Source organism: Myotis lucifugus, unplaced genomic scaffold (assembly GCF_000147115.1).
Source record: "Myotis lucifugus unplaced genomic scaffold, Myoluc2.0 scaffold_37, whole genome shotgun sequence".
Lineage (NCBI taxonomy): Eukaryota > Metazoa > Chordata > Mammalia > Chiroptera > Vespertilionidae > Myotis > Myotis lucifugus.
This window is the reverse complement of record NW_005871085.1, coordinates 7,226,367-7,249,263: the sequence shown is the minus strand read 5'-3', so window position 1 is coordinate 7,249,263 and position 22,897 is coordinate 7,226,367. Positions and strand designations below refer to the sequence as shown.

Here is a 22,897-nt window from a genome sequence, read left to right as displayed (position 1 = left end):
GAAACAGTGTTTCTATGATAGTATTTATTGATCCTCCCACTGCCAAATAAAGATGTAAGGTGTATTTTTTATTGATTCTCCCACTGCCAAATAAAGATGTAAGGCACATTTTTTATAGAAGAAGAGAAGGAGGAGGAAGAGGAGGAGGAGGAGGAGGAGGAGGAGGAGAGACAAAAAAGCAATTTGCCCACATTAAAAAAAGAAAAATGCTTATTCCAAATTACAGAAAAGTGGCAGGGTAGGCAAAAATAAATAAAATTATTTTCCTGGAATCGGGCTCATCTGGCCTTTGCTGTTATTTCTAAGAAAATAATTAAATGAATACAGTAGCACTTCAAAACCCAGTGCCAATTAACAGCACAGATTTTTGTTTTCTCTGATTATATTATTTTTTTACCATGAAAGGCCATGGTCTGAAGCAGTCGATCAGCCACTTCCTGTGGGAATACTCCAGGTTCTTGCAAACACAATGTTCCATCTTGTCTTGCTGAACAGAACTTCTCAAGATGTGTAGTCAGGAAATTCAAGCAGATATCAAGTAAGGAATAGGGAGATGCCTCCTCCTTGGAGCCCAGGACGAAACATAAAGGAAACACAAAAGCCAACGAGTTAGTTTCCAGAAAAGTAAAGAACAAAACATTCATTTCCACATTCAAAGGGATGGAGCCAATGCAAGCCTGTGACAATTTGGCAATATGTAATCCCCCAAACAAAGGAATTTGCTCTCTCTTGGCTCTTGGAGCTTTTGGGTTGGGGCTTTCTTGGCTCTCTGGTTCCTTTGGCTTTGCTCCTGCCCATGTTTCCTCCATGACCATGTGGCCTGTGGGCCCACACACACAATGGACTAATGGACTGCAGCAAGGAACACAATCTAAGCTAGCTTGATGCTGGTCTGGACACTGCTCCAATATGGAGTGAGAATTCTGGACACTAGCTTTGCTGAAGCTATGGCTATACTTCTTCCTTGGGGGACGAAGGGAAATGGGACCGTGGAAACTCAGGGGTTTGATTTCACAGAAATAAAACTTTCTACAATATCCCATCCTCCCATGTGAGTCTCAGAAAATTCCTTTTCTCTGGATATTGCAAGAAGCCCACTCCCAAGAGCAACAGGTGGTGCACTGATAACAAGTGCACCATATGCTAGATACTTTTTTAGGCAATATAACATGTGACCATATTCTTAAGAAGTAGGAGAAGAGTACATTTAAACAAAGGTTTACATAAAGCCTATTAAATACTATAATAGAAGGCATATTGGGTAGTGTGTACCAGGTGTACCGGTTAATAATGCAGAATTTTTTCAATAGATGGAGTTACACATAGGTTGATATATATGCAATTTGATATGTATGCTATTTTGTTGTATTGACAACAAACTTCAAAACCTCATATGTCAAATTTCCTGAAGGTGTTAACATCATAGATATTTTTACGCTTAAAAATATCAAATTTCGTGCCAAAAAAAGAGCATTTGTGGGAAGTTTTAATTCATTACTTTATTTTTGAAAAAAAAAGTGCTGCTGAATACTTCAGGAAGCTTATGGTGAACATGCTCCATCCCAAGATACTTGTGAACACTGGTTTAAATGCTTTAAAAGTGATAATTTCAATGTGAAGACAAAGAACGTCCAAGTCAACCGAAAAAGTTTGAAGACCAACAATTACAAGCATTATTGGATGAAGATGCTTGTCAAATTAAAAAACAACTTGCAGAAAGATTAAATGTTGCTCAGCAAACAATTTCCGATCGTTGACAAGGAATGGGAAAGATTTTAAAGGAAGGAAAATGGGTGCCACATCAAATGAACGAAAGACAAATGGAAAACCGAAAAGTCATCAGTAAAATGTTGCTTCAATGGCAGGAAAGAAAGGTTTTTTTGCATCTAATTGTGACTGGCGATGAAGAGTGGATTTATTTTGAGAATCCCAAGTGCACAAAATCATGGGTCGATCCAGGTCAACCATCAACAGCGACAGCAAGGCCAAATCGCTTCAGAAAGAAGAAAATGCTTTGTGTTTGGTGGGATCAGGAAGGTGTGGTGTATTATAAACTTCTAAAACCAGGTAAAACCGTTAATACTGATCGCTACCGACAACAAATAATCAATTTGAACCACATTTTGGTCGTAAAACGACCAGAATGGGCCAGAAGACACGGCAAAGTAATTTTGCTTCATGATGACGCACCATCACACACTTCAAAACCAGTTAAAGACACGTTAAAAGATCTTGCCTGGGAAGTATTAACCCACCCGCTGTATTCACCGACCTTGCTCCTTCAGATTACCACTTGTTCCGATTGATGGCATAGCACTTTCTGAGCAGCACTTCAAAACATACAAAGAAAATTGGGTCTCTGAATTGTTTGCCTCAAAACAAGAAAAGTTCTATTGGGACGGTATCCACAAATTACCTGAAAGATGGGGGAAATGTGTAGCTAGCGATGGACATTACTTTGAATAAAGCACTTTAGATGTTTCTCTTGAAATTATCGTGTTTTCTTTGATTACAAAATCCGCATTGTTAACCTATACACCTAGTAAGCACAAAGCAGGGAGCCCCAATAAGTCAAGAATGGTCAGGAACGATCTCAGGAGCAAAGAAGATTAATCTTCCTAAGTTATTACCAGGACCTCTCCTCTGTTCAAACCTTCAATGGCCTCCCATGGGCCTGAAGAAAAAAAAATCTGAGATTGTTAGACTGATGCTTGAGGTCTAAAACCTAGCCTCCATGGACACGGACAATAGGGTGGTAAAAGGCCTGGGTCTGGGGGGCAGGGGAAGACTGGAGGGGGGTCAATGAGGGGGAAAAAGGGAACATATGTAATACTTTCAATAATAAAGATTAAAAAAATAAAACCTAGCTTCAATTTACTTTGCAACTTGATTTCCCACAAAATCCCCATCCCAATCTATAGTTCAAATATGATAAATTTATCTGGATTAAAAAAAATTTGCTGCCCTAACTGGTTTGGCTCAGTGGATAGAGCGTCGGCCTGCGGACTGAAAGGTCCCAGGTTCGATTCCGGTCAAGGGCATGTACCTTGGTTGCGGTCACATCCCCAGTAGGGGGTGTGCAGGAGGCAGCTGGTCGATGTTTCTCTCTCATCGATGTTTCTAACTCTCTATCCCTCTCCCTTCCTCTCTGTAAAAAAATCAATAAAATATATTTTTTAAAAAAATTTGCTATAGGTGCTGGCTTTCTCAAAAAGAAAAAGGTTAACCCAGTTATTCCAGTCTGAGAAATAAAGAATCAAATAAGCACAAAAATTTAAATGTAAGGGTTTAATTACAGAAATAAACACTGTAAACAATGTCTCCTGAAACAATATTATAGCTAGTGGCCTGGTGCATGAATTCGTGCACATCGAAAGGAAATTAATTTGAAGAAATATGTTAATATTGCTATTCGCCCTTTCTCTATAATAGAAGTGTCAACCAAATTCATGATTAACAATGACAGATGGAAACACACGCGTGTGATTGGTGCCAGTGAGAGCTTTACATGTATTGCGTAGATATAGAATATAGTTACTTAATTAGGCCTGCTTTCTGATTTAGCTAAACTTTGTCCAGCCCAGTGAAGCACCCCAATTTCTCTTTCAGGTAATTGTCAGCAACACAGCAGTAAATATCAACACAAAGCAGGTAATTATTGTAGATCATGCAGGGAGAACAAAGGGTAAAATATTTAACTGCAGCAATGTTTGACTATATTCTGCGCAGTGAGAAACCTGAAGTCATTTTCAAGGTCCACCATTTCTTACTTCTTTTCAGTCGGGTCAAGTTTCTAAACTTTCTAAATCTCCGTTTTCCGCTAATGAAAAGAAAATACGATTCCACCGAGTCTCCTACCTACCTACTCCAGGACTTCTGTGAAGATCAAATGAGATGAGGCACAGGAAAACACTTCACAGACATTTGGTTACAGTGTGAAATGTTTCCACCTGGCTATAAAGCAAGTTGTGTTCCTGGAATGAAGAAACTGCAAGGAGGCTAGTTGTCGCTAAGGAGAGGAAGCCAGGCATTGCTACATGATGTCATTACCCAGACAGACACTTAGCATATTAGCCTTTTACACTGAGTGGCCAGATTATTATGATCACCTGATGTTTGTAGGCAAATTAGCTATAATTTTGCGCTGAAGTTGCTAGAGGGCCAGATCATTATAAACGTCTGACTAGCACAACATACCTAAGTATCGTTGCTGATCAAGTTCATCCTATCATGTTGATGGCGTATCCCAATGGAGATGGCTTCTTCCAACAAGACAATGCGTCATGCCACGGGGCTCATATTGTGCAGAAGTGGTTTCAAGAACATGAGGGAGACTCTACCTTGCTTAGGTGGCCCCCACAGTCACCAGATCTCAATCCAATTGAGCATTTGTGGGACGAAGTTAAAAGAGCCATCAGGCAGCTGGTTCCACAACCATCAAATCTCACAGAACTGGACAGTGCTATTCATCAGGCATGGTGTCAGATTCCTCACATCACCTTTCAACATCTTGTGGAGTCAATGCCAAGAAGAATCGCCACAGTATTGAAGGCAAAAGGTGGCCCAACGAAGTACTGATGGGGTGGTCATAATAATCTGGCCACTCAGTGTATATATAGAGATTATAGTAGCTACCATCCATTAGGTGCCTTCAATATGACTGTGTTGAGTGTTTTACATGCATTACCTATTATTTCACTTAATCCTCATCCCAATTTTACAAAGTAGTAAAGCATTATCTTCATTTTTGTATAACTGAAAACCAGTTCAGAAAAGTAACATCTTTCTCAGCATTTCACACATAGTAAGTGACAAAGTATGGCTTCAAATTAAAAACTGACTCAGGAGTACAGCCCTTAACCACATATTACATGTGACATTTTAATCACTGAATATGCAGCCATTAAAAATTATAGTTTAAAGATATATTAATCACATAGAAGGATGCTTATAATACAGGATAAGGTATAAAAATTTTTATAGAACTTCCTTAACCGGATAAAGGTCACCTATGACAAACCCAGTTCGTATCATAATTAATGTTGAAAGTCTGAATATTTTCCCTCTAAAATCAGGAATAAGACAAAGATGTTTCTCTTACCACTTCCATTCAACATTATACTGAAGGTTCTAAAATTATGCAAGAAAAGGAAATAAAAAGCATACAGATTGGAAAGGAAAAGTAAAACTATCTCTATTTGCAGGTGACATAGTTTTGTATAAAGAAAATCCTAAGGAGCTCATAATACAAAAAACAAAAACCCACACCTATCAGAACAACAAAATAAATGCAGCAAGGTTGTAGGATAAAAGATCAATATAAAAATATCTATTATATTTCTATATACTTACAATGAATAATCTGAAAATGAAATTAAGAAAACAGTTCCATTTACAATAGCATTAAGAGTAAAATACTTAGGATGAAGATAAGAGTCCTACCTCACAAGATACAAAAACTAACTCAAAATAGATCAAAGACCTAAATTTAACAGATACAACTATTAGCTCTTAAAAAAACACACACACACAAAAAAAACAGATATAAATCTTCCTGACCTTGGATTAGCAATTGGTTTCTTAGATATAACACCAAAAGCACAACCTTAAAAAAAAAAAAAAAAAAGGAACAGATAAATGAACTTCATTAAAATAAAGAACTTTTGCCCTGGCCAGTATGGCTCATTTGGTTGGGCATCTCCTATGTACCAAGAAGTTGTTGGTTCTATTCCCAGTCAGGACACATGCCCAGGTTGTGGGCTTCACCCCAGTGGGGGCGGGGGGGGGGGGGGCGTGCAGGAAATAGCTGATCAATGTCTCGCTCTCACATCAATGTTTCTCTCTCGCCCCTCTCCCTTCCTCTCTAAAAAAATCAAGTAAAAAGATCTTTAAAAAAATAAAAATCGCCGAAACCGGTTTGGCTCAGTGGATAGAGCGTCGGCCTGCAGACTGAAAGGTCCCAGGTTCGATTCCAGTCAAGGGCATGTACCTTGGTTGCGGGCACATCCCCAGTAGGAGATGTGCAGGAGGCAGCTGATGGATGTTTCTCTCTCATCGATGTTTCTAACTCTCTAAAAAATCAATAAAATATATTTTAAAATAAATAAATAAATAAATAAATAAATAAATAAATAAATAAATAAAAATCTTTTGTGTTTCAAAGTTATCATCAATGAAGTGAAAAGAAAACCCACAGAATGGGAGAAAATATTTGCAAACCATATGTCTAATAAGGGATTTGTATCTAGAATATAGTATAAAGAACTCTTATAACACAAGAATAAAAAGACAATTAAAAATAGGCAAAGGTCTGAAAGGACATTGCTCCAAAAAAATACAAATGACCAATAATCTGAGGAAAGATGCTCAATATCATTAATCATCAGGGAAATGCAAATCAAAATCACAATCAGCCCTAATCGATTCGGCTCAGTGGATAGAGAGTCAGCCTGTGGACTGAAGGGTCCGGGTTCGATTCCAGTCGGGGGCATGTACCTTGGTTGCGGGCACATCCCCAGTGGGGGTGTGCAGGAGGCAGCTGATGGATGTTTCTCTCTCATGATGTTTCTAACTCCCTATCCCTCTTCCTTCCTCTCTGTAAAAAATCAATAAAATATATATTTTTTAAAATTACAATAAAATAACATTCCACACCTATGAGCATGGCTATAATATAAGGTCAGCCCTGGCTGATGTGGGTCAGTTGGTTGACTGTCGTCTCGTGCATTAGGATGTTGCCAGTTCGATTCCTGGTCAAGGCACATACAAAAATCAATCAATGAATGCATAAATAAGTAGAAAAACAAATAGATATTTATCTCTCTCTCTCTCTCTCTCAAATCAATTCAAAAAGAAATTCCAAGCCCTGGTCTGTTTGCCTCAGTTGGTTGGAGCATCCTCCCATACACCAAAAGATGGTGGGTTCGATTCTCTGTAGGGCACGTACCGAGGTCGAGGGTTCAATCCCTGGTCTGGCGCATGCAGGAGGCAACCAATTGAAGTTTCTCTCTTACATCAATGTTTTTCTCTTTAAAATCAATTTCTAAAAAAAACTCTCTTCTTTGGAGGAGAAATTAGTTTAAAAAACAACAACATACACACTCCAAGATTTATTTAAAGTAATAGTTAACCAGAGGAGGGAAAGTGGTGTGTGTTTGTGAAGAAAGCGAACAATAAAGCACACAGAATAAAATGCTAACATTTGGGGAATTTATATGTCTGAAATTGTAAAAATAAGTTAGAAAACAAAATAGTGATTAACACTCCCATGATTTCACTAACAAAACTAGGCAAGGGATTATTTCTTTCTTTCTTTTTTAAAAATATACTTTATTGATTTTTTACAGAGAGGAAGGGAAAGGGAAAGAGAGTTAGAAACATCGATCAGCTGCCTTCTGCACACCCCACACTGGGGTTGTGCCCGCAACCAAGGTACATGGCCCCCGACTGGAATCGAACCTGCGACCCTTCAGTCCGCAGGCTGACGCTCTATCCACTGAGCCAAACCGGTTAGGGCAAGGGATTATTTCTTCAATGGAATCTGTTATGGTCATAAAGAGTTTGTCTGCTTTGGCAAGTACAGAAGAGGAACTAAAGCTTTGGTGAAAGAACTAAGCAGATTATACAGATTTAAGTTTCACCCCCTAGTAGTGACAGCTCTAACTCTCTATCCCTCTTCCTTCCTCTCTGTAAAATATCAATAATATATATATATATTTTTTTTAAAAGTCACAATCAAATAACATTCCACACCTATGAGCATGGCTATAATATAAAGTCAGCCCTGACTTTATATTATAAACTCTTGGATTGATCAGAGATAACTAAGCCCTCTAATTATCACAAAGTACAGCAGGACGAATGACAGAGTACCTGAACAATGGCTGAAAAAATATCCAAATGCAAATAGGAAAAACAACAACTCCACCCTGAAAGAACAGCATAGCCCTTTAATGTCCTTTGATTAATGTGGTGTTTTCTGAAACAGGATATAATCGCAACATTGTGAATTGTTGAAATAAAATTTGCCAAGATTGATCTTCTCAAATACTGCTGGTCAGAGTGTAAATTAGCACGATTTTTCTGAATATAAAGGATTTAATAATTATCTTTAAAACACCCATACTCTTGATTCAGTACTTCTTCATCCAGTAATTTATGGAAGGGAAAAAGAGGAGAAAAAAGGAAATAATTAAGAGTAACCCGGCTGGGTAGCTCCATTGGTAGAGCGTCATCTCATATGCTAAGTTTGCAGGTTTGATCCCCGGTCAGGGCACATACAAGAAGCAATCAATGAATGCATAAATAAGTGGAACAAGTCAATTTCTCTCTCTCTCTCACACACACAAAATCCATTTTTTTAAAAAAGGGAGTAACAAAAGATTAATCACAGTTTTCCTGATCAAAAAAACTCCCAAAACCCATAAATACATACAAATGTCTAAAATAATGAAAAATGGTAACCAAATTATGGTATATCAACTCTATAGAATATTACACAGCAATATGTATATTTATGAATAACTTTTAACAACATGGTCAAATGCTGAGAATAAAATATTAATCTAAGCTAAATAAAAACTACATATACAGCAAGATTTCAATTAAACATCAACTAGGCATAGGAAATGATATTACCTGAAAAGTTATTTCAGAAGATTAGAAAGTTATCTCTAAATTAAATAACATGACTTGGGATGGTGAACACACAATACAGTGTTCAGATGACAGTGTCGTGGAATTGTGTAACTAAAACCTGTGTGATTTTTTTTAACCAGTACTACCCTAATAAATCAATAAAAGGAAAAATTAACAAGTAAAATAAAACAATATATTGGTAAATCTATAGAGAAGATCAAGAAAAAGGTTTAAAATAAAAAAGGATAGTGGATACCTTGGGGGTGGGGAGGAGTGACATAGAGGAATATGGTACACAGAGGGGAAAAATGGCAGTGGTCTTGTTCTATTTCTTAACTTGGATGCTGGGATTTTAGATATTTGTCTACTATGTTCCATGGCTTACATAAATGTTTCATATCATCTTCTGAATATATCAAATTATTAAAAATAGAAAAAAAGACAAAAATAAAAAATTTGAGCCCAGTCAATGTGGCCTAGTGGTTGAGTGTTGGCCTATGAACTAGGAGGTCATGATTTTGCTTCCTGGTCTGGGCACATGCCCCGGTTGTGGGCTCGATCCCTAGGGGGGGGCGTGTGGGAGGCAGCCAATTGATATTTCTCTCTCATCAATGTTTCTATCTCTCTAGCCCTCTCCCTTCCTCTCTCTAAAACCAATAAAAATATTTTTTTAAATGAATAAATAAAATAAAAATTTGGGGAAATGAAAAAAAGCTATGTTCATGATTCTGTTTTTCAAATATTGTAAGATAATAAAAAATTGTCAATTTTATGAATAATTGGCATATTTTTCAACATATATTCTAACTAGTAAGAAGACATTTTTATTAGACCCAATAATTTTAGTTTGAATGAAAATGTGTGTATGTTTGTGCATACGTACACACATTTTCCCCCCTAAATTAACCATTCTCACTACTGCTATTCCCTTTTCTCTATCTAGTCTTACATTCCCAGAGGTTTTACCATCTGATAATGATGGACTGGGAGGGTTTTCAGTGGAAAGGCAAGGGAGCAGCTATGATGTTTAAGTGAAGTAGATAGAAAAGAAAAAGAGAATTTTGAGAAGATCTGTGGACTCTATTCTACTTCACAATGTTCCAAATTTTGCAAATAAAAACTTCGAGTTATTTCTAAATGACATTTTGTCTGCAGGATTGTGTTCCATGGATTATGTCACTGCTCTGAAACTAGACTGCATAGGTCACAACTTAAATAGTTATTCATCAGCAATTAAAGAATTTCTCCTACTATAGCTCGGTATATCACAAATCTTCTCTTCCTCTCCCGCCTTTAGATATAACAGAACAGAGTCGTGGAGGACAGAATACTACCTAGGGGAGACACCAAGAAGGCTTTCAAATGTTGGAGGAGGGGAGAAGAAAAGCAAGTAATAATAAAAAGAATCTTTGTCATTAAACGTCTGCCTAGTGTTTCAATTTATAAAGTCTTTTCAAAACAATCATTATGACTCTGAATATATCAAATTATTATATTGAAATTATTTTTGTTGAGGAAACAGGTTCGGAGAAGGAATGTTAGCAATAGTAGCTATGCCTCCCTTTTATATATGTTGTTCCTTCTTCTTAGAATGCCCTTCCATACCTGTCCATCTATCAAATTCCTACTCATACTAAAAGAAGCAGTACATATTTCCTCTCCTCCACAAAGCTGTCCTTCACATATCTACGAAAACACAAGTAGATATAATCACACTACACTTTGTATATAGTTCTATTCGTTATCCACTGTATAACTTTGATTCGTTTAGATGCTGTCTCCCCTCCAGACTATGAGTTCAAAGAAAGTTAGTTCTTAAATGTCTTTTGTCTGTCCCACTTAGGTGAGACAAAAAACCTCATAGTCTACCCACCCCTCCAAGTTACAGTGGAAAGTTTTATAGACATCTGCTTTAACAAGAATATGGATATTCCAGCTGTTGTGGCTCAGTTGGTTGAGTGTCATCCTATGGCCACTAAAAAGTCACCAGTTCCATTCCTGGTCAGGGCACATCACTCATTTTATTTCTCCTCATGGCACTATTACATCTGATATAAAAAGTATTAAAATTGCCCTAGCTGGTTTGGCTCAGTGGATAGAGCATCGGCCTGTGGACTGAAGGGTACCAGGTTTGATTCTGGTAAAGGGCAGATGCCTGGGTTGCGGGCTTGATCCCCAGAAGGGGGCATGCAAGAGGCAGCCGATCAATGATTCTCTCTCATCATTGATGTTTCTCTCTCTCTCCCTCTCCCTTCCTCTCTGAAATCAGTAAAAATACTTTTAAAAAAATGTTTTAAAAAAAGTATTAAAATTGTCTTAATCAAGACCGACCTTGTGGACTTTATAATAACTGAGTATGAGGTTTCTCTTTTGGTTAATTATAAGGAAAAACACACGTTATAGATAATGCTGGTAACAATGTCTTATAGTAAACAAAGCATATCCATATCCTTTATTTTATTTGATACTCACAATAACCTTATGAAGTGAAAGGAAAAATCTTACATCTTTAATTTTAGAGATAAGGAAACTGAGGCACAAAAATGAAGACACTTTGCCAGAGGCATTGTGGTTAGCAGCAAGAATACTACACCTGGATTTGAATTCTAGTGGTATTACACTGCAAAATACCTAGTTTTTCTGACCTTCAGTTCTGTCCTTTGTAGAATGGGGATATTAGTACTTATCTCATTATGCTATTGTTATAATGAAGCACAAAAACCCCCAGCATAATGCTTGATGGAGTAATGAATTACTCAGTAAATGTTCCCTTCTCACTTACTAGACACAATCTTGTACAAGTAATAAAATTTAAGTTTCAGACACATAGGTCAGGAAGTTCATGGTTGTAAATCCTCAAGAAGAGACTTTTCCTATCCAGAGTTCATACCAAGATAAACAAGCCTCTTTGTCTCCCTACACTATCAGGCAGATATTTTTTGGTCTACCTTGTCGATAAGGCTGTAGGCAATGTAAAGTCCTGGTTTTATGTAGCTGTCTCAGTTCCAACTCATGAATCAGGCTCAAAATCTCATCTCCCACCTGAAAGGTACCTAAGACTGATAAATCCTCCAGTAGAAGAAACTGGCTCTGATAGTGCTCCATTTTTTTAAATCCCTAGATTACTTTTCTTTTTTTTTTTTAGATTGGGCCAGAAACCAGGTGATTATAAAGATTATAAAGCTGACAATTTTATGATTAGAAATAAAATTTGTATTGACATCTCTCTGCAGGGCTGTGTAATACTGTGGTGAAAAGTGTGAGGTTGGGAGTCAGACTGCCTAGATTAAAATGTTAGCTCTACCATTTATAAAAAACTATGTAACCTTAGGCAAAGTACTTAATCTCCCCGCACCTCAGTTTCAAACTCTGTAAAATGCAGACACTAATAGTCACTATATCATAAGATTGTTGCCAGCATTAAATTCTAAGAGAAAGACACATGGAACAGTGATTGGCATATATTAACTGCTCAAGATGTGTTAGCTATTATTATAGAATATAAACTTCATAAAACAAACACTATGCTTTGTTACTGCCAGAACCTAAAATAATACCTATCACATAATGATACTAAATGTTTATTGAATGAATAAATGAACAATCAAGCACAAATTTATTGTTAGGTATATTTAAAATACTTATTTCCCTCTAGAGCAGACCCTAATGCCGCGACCCTTTAATACAGTTCCTCATGTTGTGGTGATCCCCAACCATAAAATTATTTTCATTGCTACTTCATAACTGTAGTTTTGCTACTGTTATGAATCGTAATGTAAATATCTGATATGCAGGATGTATTTTCATTGTTACAAATTGAACATAATTAAAGCATAGTGATTAATCACAAAAACAATATGTAATTATATATGTGTTTTCCGATGGTCTTAGGCAACCCCTGTGAAAGGGTCGTTCGACCCCCAAAGGGGTTGCGACCCACAGGTTGAGAACCGCTGCTCTAGAGAAAGAGACTGTATGTCCAGAGAAAAATATAAGCCCCAAGTCCAACCTTGAAATTAAACAATGGGATTGAAAGGCAGACAAGTGGCATTTGAGTTACTGGGTACAAGAAATTTCAGATATTGGACAATCTTTGACACCTCATTTTTGTAGTACTGCATGGAAAAGCCCTCCTTCATTTATGGGAGTTTTTTTCCTTATGTTTTCTACTACTGATTCAACCAAGTCAGACTTCCAGGGATAAACACTAATATATATATTAGTGTTCTCCTTCCCCAAACACAATCATTTCACAAATAAGGAAAAAAGTCAAGAAGATAGTACCACCCTGGCCGGTAATGCTCAGTGGTTATAATGTTGGCCCACGCACCAAAAGGTTGCAAGTTTGATTTCCAGTCAATGGTATGTACCTGAGTTGCAGGTCCAGGTCCAATCCCCACCCCCAGGCAGGGCGCATGTGTGAGGCAACCATTCAATGTTTCTCTCTCTCTCTCTCCGCCCCTCCTTCCCCACTTCCTACCACTCTCTCTAAGAATCAATGAAAAAAATGTCCTCACTCCTTAAGTGAGGATTAAAATATATATTGTATTCAAGGGTATAAATATAATGAACTATTTGGCATGAACAGTGGGAAGATATTTTTCTTTTTTAAAAACCACCAACTACTTTCAGAGATCCCTAGATGTCAAATAATGCAGGTAAGACAAACTTCTTGCATGTATCATTTCATGGACTGGCCAGCGGGGCAAATGACTGTGCCAAAGAACAAGAAGCTGGAGTTCCATCTTTAAGAGATCATGGCCTGGTAAGGTAAATAAATACCCTTCCCTTCCATCTTAGCACATGTAGCAAAACTATTCCAAGAAACAAAACAAAAATTCAAGTCAATAATCATGGAGCTGTTGAGTAGATCATAGGAATCACTAACTCAAAGAAATACTTTAGCATCATTTTCCTCTTTACTTTCAGCATAAGTTTTGAAACAGAATATGGTAAACAGAGAAGCCAGGTTAATAATGGAAAAAGCACTGGGCTTGTAGTTAGTCCTGGCTCTGCTACTTAGTAGCTGTGTGACCTTAGGAAAAGAAATTAACTTCTCAGTTTTCTTATTTGTAAAATTGATGCTAAACCTCTATCTTGACAATCACAAAATGGTATTGAGGAATAAATGGGATGTATATGAAAATGCCTTTAAATAGTTTCTGGTATGAAAGTTGGGTAATATATTCAGGGAAATAAGAGCTTAAGTTTATACAAAATTTAAAGTTATAAAAGCAGCTTCCCATAATCCCAAAGTACTATAACTAATAGAACATACCCACTCTACTATAATACTTTCCTTTAACTTGCCAAAGTTTTACTACATTTTTTTAAAGAGGTGGAAGGGAAAATTGAATCGAAGATGGCGGCATAGGTAAACATTTTATAGATTAAAAAAATGGAGGCATAAAGAGGTGAAATGATTGGCCAACGGTTACAAGGCCCATGAAAAGTAAATGACAATACATAACCAAGAACATTCAAACTTTTTAAAAATGCCTTCAGAAAAGGAGAATATGACATTGAACAGGCATTAAGATGCTGGAGAGCTAAGAAAAATGTTTATACAAAACAGAACTGGAGACAAGAAAAAAAGAAAAAAACAAAAGGTCTTTTTATAGAGCTAACAAAATGTTTAAATGATTAACCACCCCTCTAAATTTACCTGTAACTGAGTCTTTACTGTCTGTGTTTAAATATTCTATTCTCTGGAAGGACACCTCCACAAATTATAAACAAGTAAGTTGCCAGTATTTATACAAAGGGATATTGTTTTGCAATTCATCTTGAAATCACTTGGCTTCCTTCATAACTCCTCCAACTCAACTCTTTTGGACAGAAACATGTATCTTAGGTCAAAACTACCATTTAGGCTAGTATCTGATCCAACATTTCTTACCCATCAAACCTCTTTTCCCCCTCAGGGTATCTATGGAGAGTGTTCACCTTTTTTGCCCTCTTTTACAACTCACAGCTCAGTTAACATCACCTTATTCAATTCTCTACAAATACATTCTTTCACTGAATAAATATTTATCTTCTTACTATGTCTCAGGCATTATGCTAGGTGCTTAAGACATGAAACTGATAAAACACTGTACTGTCCCTGCCCCCAGAGAGCTCACAATCTGGAGAGACAGCCAGCCTTCTTAACAAACAATACTGGCCCTGGCCAAGTAGCTCAGTTGATTAGAGTGTCCTCCCAATACATCAAGATTGTGGGTTCGATCTCCAGTCAGGGCACTAACAAGAAGCAACCAGTGAATGCATAAAAAAGTGGAACAAATCAATGTTTCTCTCTCAAATAAATAAATAAATAAATACTACCACCACAGAATAACTGTTGTAACCAAGACATATACAAAGTACAGGAAAGGCATATGGAAAAAAGTATACAAGGCTGCCTGAAGGTAACCGAAGGCTTCAAAAAGGAGGTAAGGTTTAAGGCAGTGATTTTCAATCTTTTTAATCTCATGGCACACATAAGCTAATTACTAAAATTCTGCGGCACATCAAAAAATATGCTATATTTTTTGCCAATATGATAAAAATAGGTATAATTTTGATTAATTTACATTGGATGGCTATTGCTATATTGGCTGCTGTCATTTTTTTTATTTGACAGGGAAAAGTGATCAGTGCCACTAACTAAATAATATGGTGTTGCATGTTTTATAATTTCTTGCGGCACACCACTGTGCCTGCCTGCCTCAGCACACCAGTTGAAAATCCTGGTGTAAGGTAACACATGAAGATTAAATAGTAAGGGAGGGGGATAGCATTCTAGGCAAAAAGAAACAGTGTAAGCAAAACTCAGAAGCAGGAAAAAGAACATAATGGTTGCTTAGTATTACAGAGTATAAAATGAAAAAACTTTTATGTTGTTGTTAATCCTCACCCAAGGATATTTTCCCACTGATTTTTAGGGAGAATGGAAGGGAGAGGGAAAGACAGAGAGAAACATCGGTTGCCTACAGCACACACCCCAACCAGGGCCAGGGAACCTGCAACCAAGGTACATGCCCTTGGCCGGAATCGAACCCGGGACCCTTCAATCCTCAGGGCAACACTCTATCCACTGAGCCAAACTGGCTAGGGTTAAAAAAACTTTTTCACATAAAATGATGAATCTTTAAACGATTAGATCATTAAGGGTCTTAGTATAATATTCAAGACACTTTCATTCAACAGCTATTTGCTAAGCCCCTACTATGTGCTAGACACTGACAAGTACACAGGATACAGATCTTTGTAGACCCATTGCTATCCATATGTATGGGTGCCACTTGAATTGTACAGACAGCCTGTGTGGCCACAGCAGTACTATAAGAACACTGTAAACTAGTGGAGTCTAAATGGCAGGTTCCTTACGCATCAGAAAAAAATCTACAAATCCATATTCATACCAAGTATGCTCTCTCTCTCTATAATAATATCTTGAAATACATGCTGTTTTCAATGCATAATAGATGCTGTTAGAATTAAGAGCAGCATCATTTTTAAATAATACTGAATCCCTACTAGCCTTTTGCTTGTTCCCCAAATCAATGTATTCTGAAAGCATATTCCTGTCATATCTCACAAGCTTTCAATGTTCAAAAGGTATCTAAATGCTAAAGACAGAATGCTATCAACATCTGATGTTCTGCTTCAAGTGCTTTATAGAAGGCAATTTGGCAATATGGATCAAGAACCATAAAACTGTACACACCCTTTGACCAATTTTTTTTCAATAAATATGAATTACTTTTATAGTGGAAACAATGGTACAAATATTTTAAATGCTCGAATTCAGTTTAGATTCCTACAACCACATAAGAGCCCAGGAATGTGTTTGAAACGGCCTAGGCTTAGGGGTCAGACAATCCTGTGCTTGAATCCTGCTGTCACTTAATAGCTTTATGATCTCAGGAAAGTTATTTGATTTTTCAAAGCCTCAGTATTCTTATGTGTGCAATGAAAAAACATTATCAACCTTATGGGACTGTGAAGATTAATTAGTATACCATCTGACACACTGTGTGCTCATTAAATAAAAGCTGTGTATGAGATCATGCTTCTCTAAATAAATGTCCCAGTATTCAAGAACTTTGTTTTAACATTATTTTTCTATTTTAATTACCATTCACATTAAAGATGTCTTTTATTCCACAATAAATGATGACTATTTTTGCCACTTATTGGTTAAATGTGTTTTTAAGGGCTAGCTTTAGAACCAATGAAAAAAGTAGTGGTCTAACCAGCACTTCCCAATGGCCCACATCATTAAATTCAATACTGATGTCTATCTCAATATGTATATTTTTAACCATTTAATAAAATAATTATTACATTTTTTTCTCCTTTAAAAACAGAATAGTTTGAGAATACCCAAAATTTTTTCTACTGCACATAAGTGAATTAATAAAAATTAGGAGACTGGCTCATAACATTATAGTGGTTCAATTGTTATAACTTCATCTGAACACTGAACATCACAGTAGTTTAAAATTATTTTTATTCTTATAATGAACTATTGGTTAAAGACAAGAAACATTAGCTACACTGATGATGAAATGAGTAAATGAATGAATTTATCTGATCAGGATTCTTAAATGGTACTACATTAAGATAGCTCAGTATTTGTTTTTTTTTTTAATTGATTTTTAGAGAGAGAGGAAGGGTGAGGGAGAGAGAAACATGGATGTGAGAATAGAACATCAATTAGCTGCTTCCTGCATGCCCCCTACCAGGGATATAGCCCAAACTCGACATGTGCCCTGACTAGAAATCGAACCAGCAACCTTTTGGTCCACAGGACAAAGGTCAACCAAACGAGCAACACTAGCCAGGGCAAGATAGCTTAGTATTTTTTAAGCATTAAAAATAAAAATGTGGTGATAGTTATATCCAATTAGGATCTTCCTTTATTGGAAATAAACCATCCATGCTTCCAATGTTTTATTTATGGAGATAGGCATTCAAGTAGCAGCCTGGAAACATTCCCTTTAGTTTGTCATTTAGAAACAAAACAGAACAATTATAAAAACCTGTTGTTTTTAATACAAAAACACAAGAATTCCAAATTTAAGGTTAAAAAGTCAGTTCTTATCTATTTTGATGCCATAAACGTAATTAAGTTCATTCTACATTGTAATATATATTCATTTTAAAATATGACAAATAATGATTTATCTCATGTTAATGTGTCATTTGTTAAACAGGAAGAGGAAATTTGTTTTAATGTATTTTGTTCAATGTATTATTAAATAAATTATACATATAATTTAAAATAAAATATATTTGACTTAAAATCACTCCCTTCTCATACCACACAAAAAATATTTTTAAAATTAAATAAGTATGCCGCCTGGCTGGTGTGGCTCAGTTAATTGGGCATCATCCTGGGCACAGAAAGACTGGCGGTTCAATTCCTGGTTAGGGCACATGCCCGAGGGCTTGATCCCCAGTAGGGGACACGCAGGAGGCAGCCAATGTTCTGCTCTCACATCAATGTGTCTCTCTTTCTCTCCCTCGTCCTCTCTCTTCCTTTCTCTCTAAAATAAATAAATTTTAAAAAATTAAGTAAGTTTGGGAAGTGCTGATTCTCTCTACATGACCTAATACAGTGATGGCGAACCTATGACACGCGTGTCAGAGGTGACACGCGAACTCATTTTTTTGGTTGATTTTTCTTTGTTAAATGGCATTTAAATATATAAAATAAATATCAAAAATATAAGTTTTTGTTTTACTATGGTTGCAAATATCAAAAAATTTCTATATGTGACACGGCATCAGAGTTAAGTTAGGGTTTTTCAAAATGCTGACACGCCGAGCTCAAAAGGTTCGCCATCACTGATGACCTTTGGGAGACCTATTGTTTGTAAATAAAGGACTTTGGTATAGTAAATTTACTTTGTTTTAATATTCTCATAAATTCCTAAAGGCCGCACACATATGAAAACTGAGGCCTAGTGAGCAGAATTGCAAAACTGTTACTGATTCTGTGTTTTTTGTACAACTCCATAGTAATGTCTCTATGGAAAATTCACTAAAATTGGTGTGCCGGATCTTCATATTTCATATCCCTATATTCTTCTTCCTCCAATTTAAATCACCACCACCAAAACAAGGCTAGGGAGAGAGTTCACATACTTATTTTTCACCCAGAGGAGTACAATAGCTCTTCCCACCCCAAACCATGCTTCATATTGATTTATAGTGATCATCCCTTCAAATCTCTTAATTATGACATCCCTTCACACATAAAAAACCTTTCAAGGTAACTCAGGGTCTTGACAATGAGGTCAAAACTCCTGAATCTATGATTCAAGGTCCTCCATGATCTGACAGTAGGCTCACCTAGTCTCATCTCCTACTACACCCTCAATCTTGAGTCACACATTTCCCAGAATACATCATGCCTGCTCTGTCTCAGCTTCCACATTCAAGCTGGTACCTTTGCCAGGAATGACTTTCCTTCCCAAATTCTTACCCAATAAAGCCCCACCTATTAAGACCTAAGTTCAAATGTCCCCTTCTCAACCAAGCCTTCCTCTCTTTCTGATCATGCCTAAAGTCATTCACTCATTCAAGAAATATTTATTGAGCACTTATGCATGAGGCACTATGTATATGCTAACGATTCAATGATGAGCCAAATAAACATGGCCTCTACATTCATAGACCTAGTACTTATCTCATTGGGTTGCTATGAGGATAAATGAAATAAAACATGTAAGTCACTTAAAACAGGGCCTATACAGTCATGCTCAATAAATAACAGCTAATAATGTTGCTGCCTAACCATACTAACTAAAACATTTGCCACATACACACATACATCACTTTATAGCTTGCCCTGATTGATTGATTTCTTTAAGGCTTTTATTTGATTTTTTTAGAGAGAGAAGGAGAGAGAGAAACATCAATTTGCTGGGTTACTTGTTAGGACTGTATCTTGGACTAGTGGCTCAGAGACCAGGAACATCAGCGTGACATAGGTTCCTTGTTAGGAATGCAAACTCTCAAGCTCTACTCCAGACTTAATAAATCAAACGCTGGAGATGGCAGCTTGCAAGCTCTCCGGTTAATTTTGATTCATGGTAAAGTCTGAATGCCCCTGTCTTCGACATCTCTACTACAGTCATGCACTGCATAACAAACGACATTTGGATCAATGCTGTACTGCACATACAACAATGGCGTATATATCATAGAGCCCAGGTGTGTAGTAGGCTATACCACCAGGTTTGTGTAAGTGCACTATGATGATCAAACGACAAAATCACCTAACAATGCATTTCTCAGAACATATCCTTATTATATTGAAGTGGGCGCTGGAAAGAAGTAAAGCACTATTGCTGTCTAGAATAACTCACATCTCAGGGGGAGAAATAGGTTAACACAATGACAGTGTGATCGGTTGTGAATGTGAAGGTTGTCGTGGAGGCAGATACAGGAGAATGACAACCCAAAAATGCAGAGTCAGTGAGTTAGAAAAAGTTCACAAATTAAATTATTTCATTATAAACCACTTTCCTAAAAAAAGGATGGGGAGAAAAAAATAGAAATTAACTAGCCTCCTAGGAGAACATGATTACCAGGACTTCGATTTGACTAGAATGTCTTATTCCTCCCCAAAAAACAAAATATAGATGACTGCATATGATGGAGAAATATGTGTGACCCAACTCAATGAAAAACCAACTGAAACCCCAACCTATTTTGAAACAGGAAGGAGAAAAACTGCAAATATGAGAGTCTCCCAACCAAATTCAGAGAGGGCACACCAAAGGCAGGCATGAGGAGGTATCTGACTGCCAACCTTGATTTTCAGTCTGTAGAAGCCCTGGTCTCTGTCTCCAAGTGAAAACACACCATTTGTTCTGAGGAATAGTCAAATCTGTAAATACCTGGAAATTTTCCAAACTGTACCTCCACGTTAAGAAGCCCTCAAAATAAAAATGCGTCCCCAAACATTTTCAGTGATTTCTGTCCAAAGGCTGCCTATCTCGTAAGGTCAGATCGAATGCCTGCTGGCCGCACACCATCGCTCCCAAACACCCTGTCCCTTCGGTTTGGCAGTGACACCAGGGCAGTAAGGCGGCGAGGCCCTCTCCCATACGTCCATCGCCCTTCCCCTCGACGAGAAGAAAAGCCACCGATTCCCAACTGCCCGCCCTACCTCTCCGGGGGAGCGATCGCCTGCACATTGTTCCTGCTTAGACCCCTGAGATCCCGAGGAGGAAAGGGGGCGGCTGTTAGAGACGGGGAGCGAGGATGGCCGGTACCGGGGGGAGGAAATGAGGGTGGTGGAGGGCGCAGGGAGGTGATGATACGGACAGGAGGGGGCGGGGGGGGGGTAAAATGGTGAAAGGGGGCAAGAAGCGAGAGCAAAAAGAGCAGGAACGAAAAACGGGGAGGAAAAGAGGTAAGTCGTAGCGATTCCCCGAAGAGAGACAATTACAGGCAACACGGTCGAGAAGAAAAGGAAGGTCGGGTTAAATAAAGGACGAGGAGGGGGCAGCCTCGGGGAACGCGAAGGAGGCTGTCACGGAGGGTGAAGAGAAACAAAAACACAAAAACGGGTGTCAGCTGGGAGGAAAGAGAACAGGGGGATGTCACCCGGCAGGTGGCCGGGAGCCCCCGGGAGGAGGAGCGGGCCCCCGAGGGGGCGGTCACGGGGGGTGAAGGGGCAGACGGGGCGCGGAGGGGGGCACCGGAGCGAGGGCAGGGCAGGCCTGCGGGGGCCGGGGCGGCGGGCGACTGCGGTTCGGGCAGGCCTTGCTCCCTCACCATGGCTGTGCCAGCCTGGTCCTCGGGCATGCGGCCTCGGTCCGGGGCTCGGCGGCGGGCCGGGCCTGAGCCCGCCCCCAGGTGCAGCCGGCGCGGGGGCTCCAGGAGGCTCCGGCTTGCGGCGGCTCCAGGCTCGGCCCAGGCCGCGGCCTCCTTCCCGCTGGAGCTGGAAGCTCTGCACCCCGGCGGCGGCGGCAGCGGCGGCAGCGGCGGCGGCGGCGGACCCAGAGCGCAGACTCCGCCCCCGCGAGGCCCCGCCCTCGCACACGAGCCCGAGCTTGGCCCCGCCTCCACTCTCACTGCGCAGACTCCTCCGTGGAGTCTGGACCAGGCACCCCACCTCGGACTTCTGCCCCCTCAAATCCTATTCGCCCTTTAAAAATAAAGAGCTGCCCTGGCCGGTTTTGCTCAGTGGATAGAGCGTTGGCCTGCGGACTAAAGGGTCCCAGGTTCGATTCTGGCCAAGGGCACTTGCCTGGGTTGTGGGCTCGATCCCTCCCCCCAGTGGGGGGCATGCAGGAGACAGCCAATCAATGATTCTCATCATTGATGTTTCTATCTCCCTTCCTCTCTGAAATCAATAAAAAATATACACTAAAAATAAAGAGCTTTAAATATTACGTCATTATGGAGACTACAGCACTCATTCATTTCAGTCACAGATAGACTCCTGTGCTTCTGGTTCATTGTTGTTAATTACTATTCTTATGGATTTAATAATTAGTGCCCTAGGAATTGTCCTAATTCTTAGGGATTTCAATTCTCTCAGATGATTCTTCCAACGCCCTGGCCTCTCAAATTCCTCTTCTTTAGTGATCACCCTTGCCTCAGCCTCTCATTTCCACACTCATACCTTAGATCTTTTCATTACCAATAATTGTAACCCCTCTAAAATCTCTATTTTAATCATCCAACTCTCCCACCACAAACTCCTTCCTTTCTCACTCTCTTCCTCTAACACCCAACTCCAAAAATTCTTCAACTCCACTAAGACTCGAAACCCATTGATCCTACTACCTTTCACTACTCCTCACACTACCCTATGCCCTCACTTCCTTTCATGAACAGCTTAGATTCTACTGTCCATCATCAAAATCATTCCCAGATATTAACCTTCATTTCTCCAGTTCTGCTCTCCTTTCCTTGTACTCACCTGACAAAACTCTAATTCTGAATCTGCAGCAAAATGGGGTGTGTGTCAGGTTGGAGGGGTGGTCGTGGAGAAGAATCCAAAACCATACTGACTGTACTGATTGGTGTCCCTCTCCCTTCCACTCTCTAAAAATTCAATGGAAAAAATATCCTCAGGTGAGGATTTAAAAAAAATCCACTTCCTTTGACAAACAGAAACTTATAACTTTAAGTGAATATTGTTTTCTACAACAAACACTCTAACAAATGTAGTGCCCTATAACAATTCAAGATTACAAATTGAGATCCTGTGGAATTACTAAAATAAACATTTAAACATTTGGAAACT

The 22,897-nt window shown here is 38.6% G+C and overlaps 1 protein-coding gene across 1 annotated transcript in view; it reads right to left on the bottom strand.

Annotated features, from left to right (window-relative positions):
- ZYG11B (zyg-11 family member B, cell cycle regulator) overlaps positions 1-21,613 on the bottom strand; it is a 62,820-nt gene extending 41,207 nt beyond the window's left edge. The window contains exons 1-2 of the mRNA XM_023752824.1: positions 21,418-21,613; positions 387-563 (exon numbers count right to left, since the gene is read on the bottom strand). Coding sequence (XP_023608592.1) covers positions 387-563; positions 21,418-21,447 — 207 coding nt within the window. The 5' untranslated portion in view covers positions 21,448-21,613. The remainder of the gene's footprint in view (positions 1-386; positions 564-21,417) is intronic.
- Positions 21,614-22,897: the final 1,284 nt, after the last annotated feature.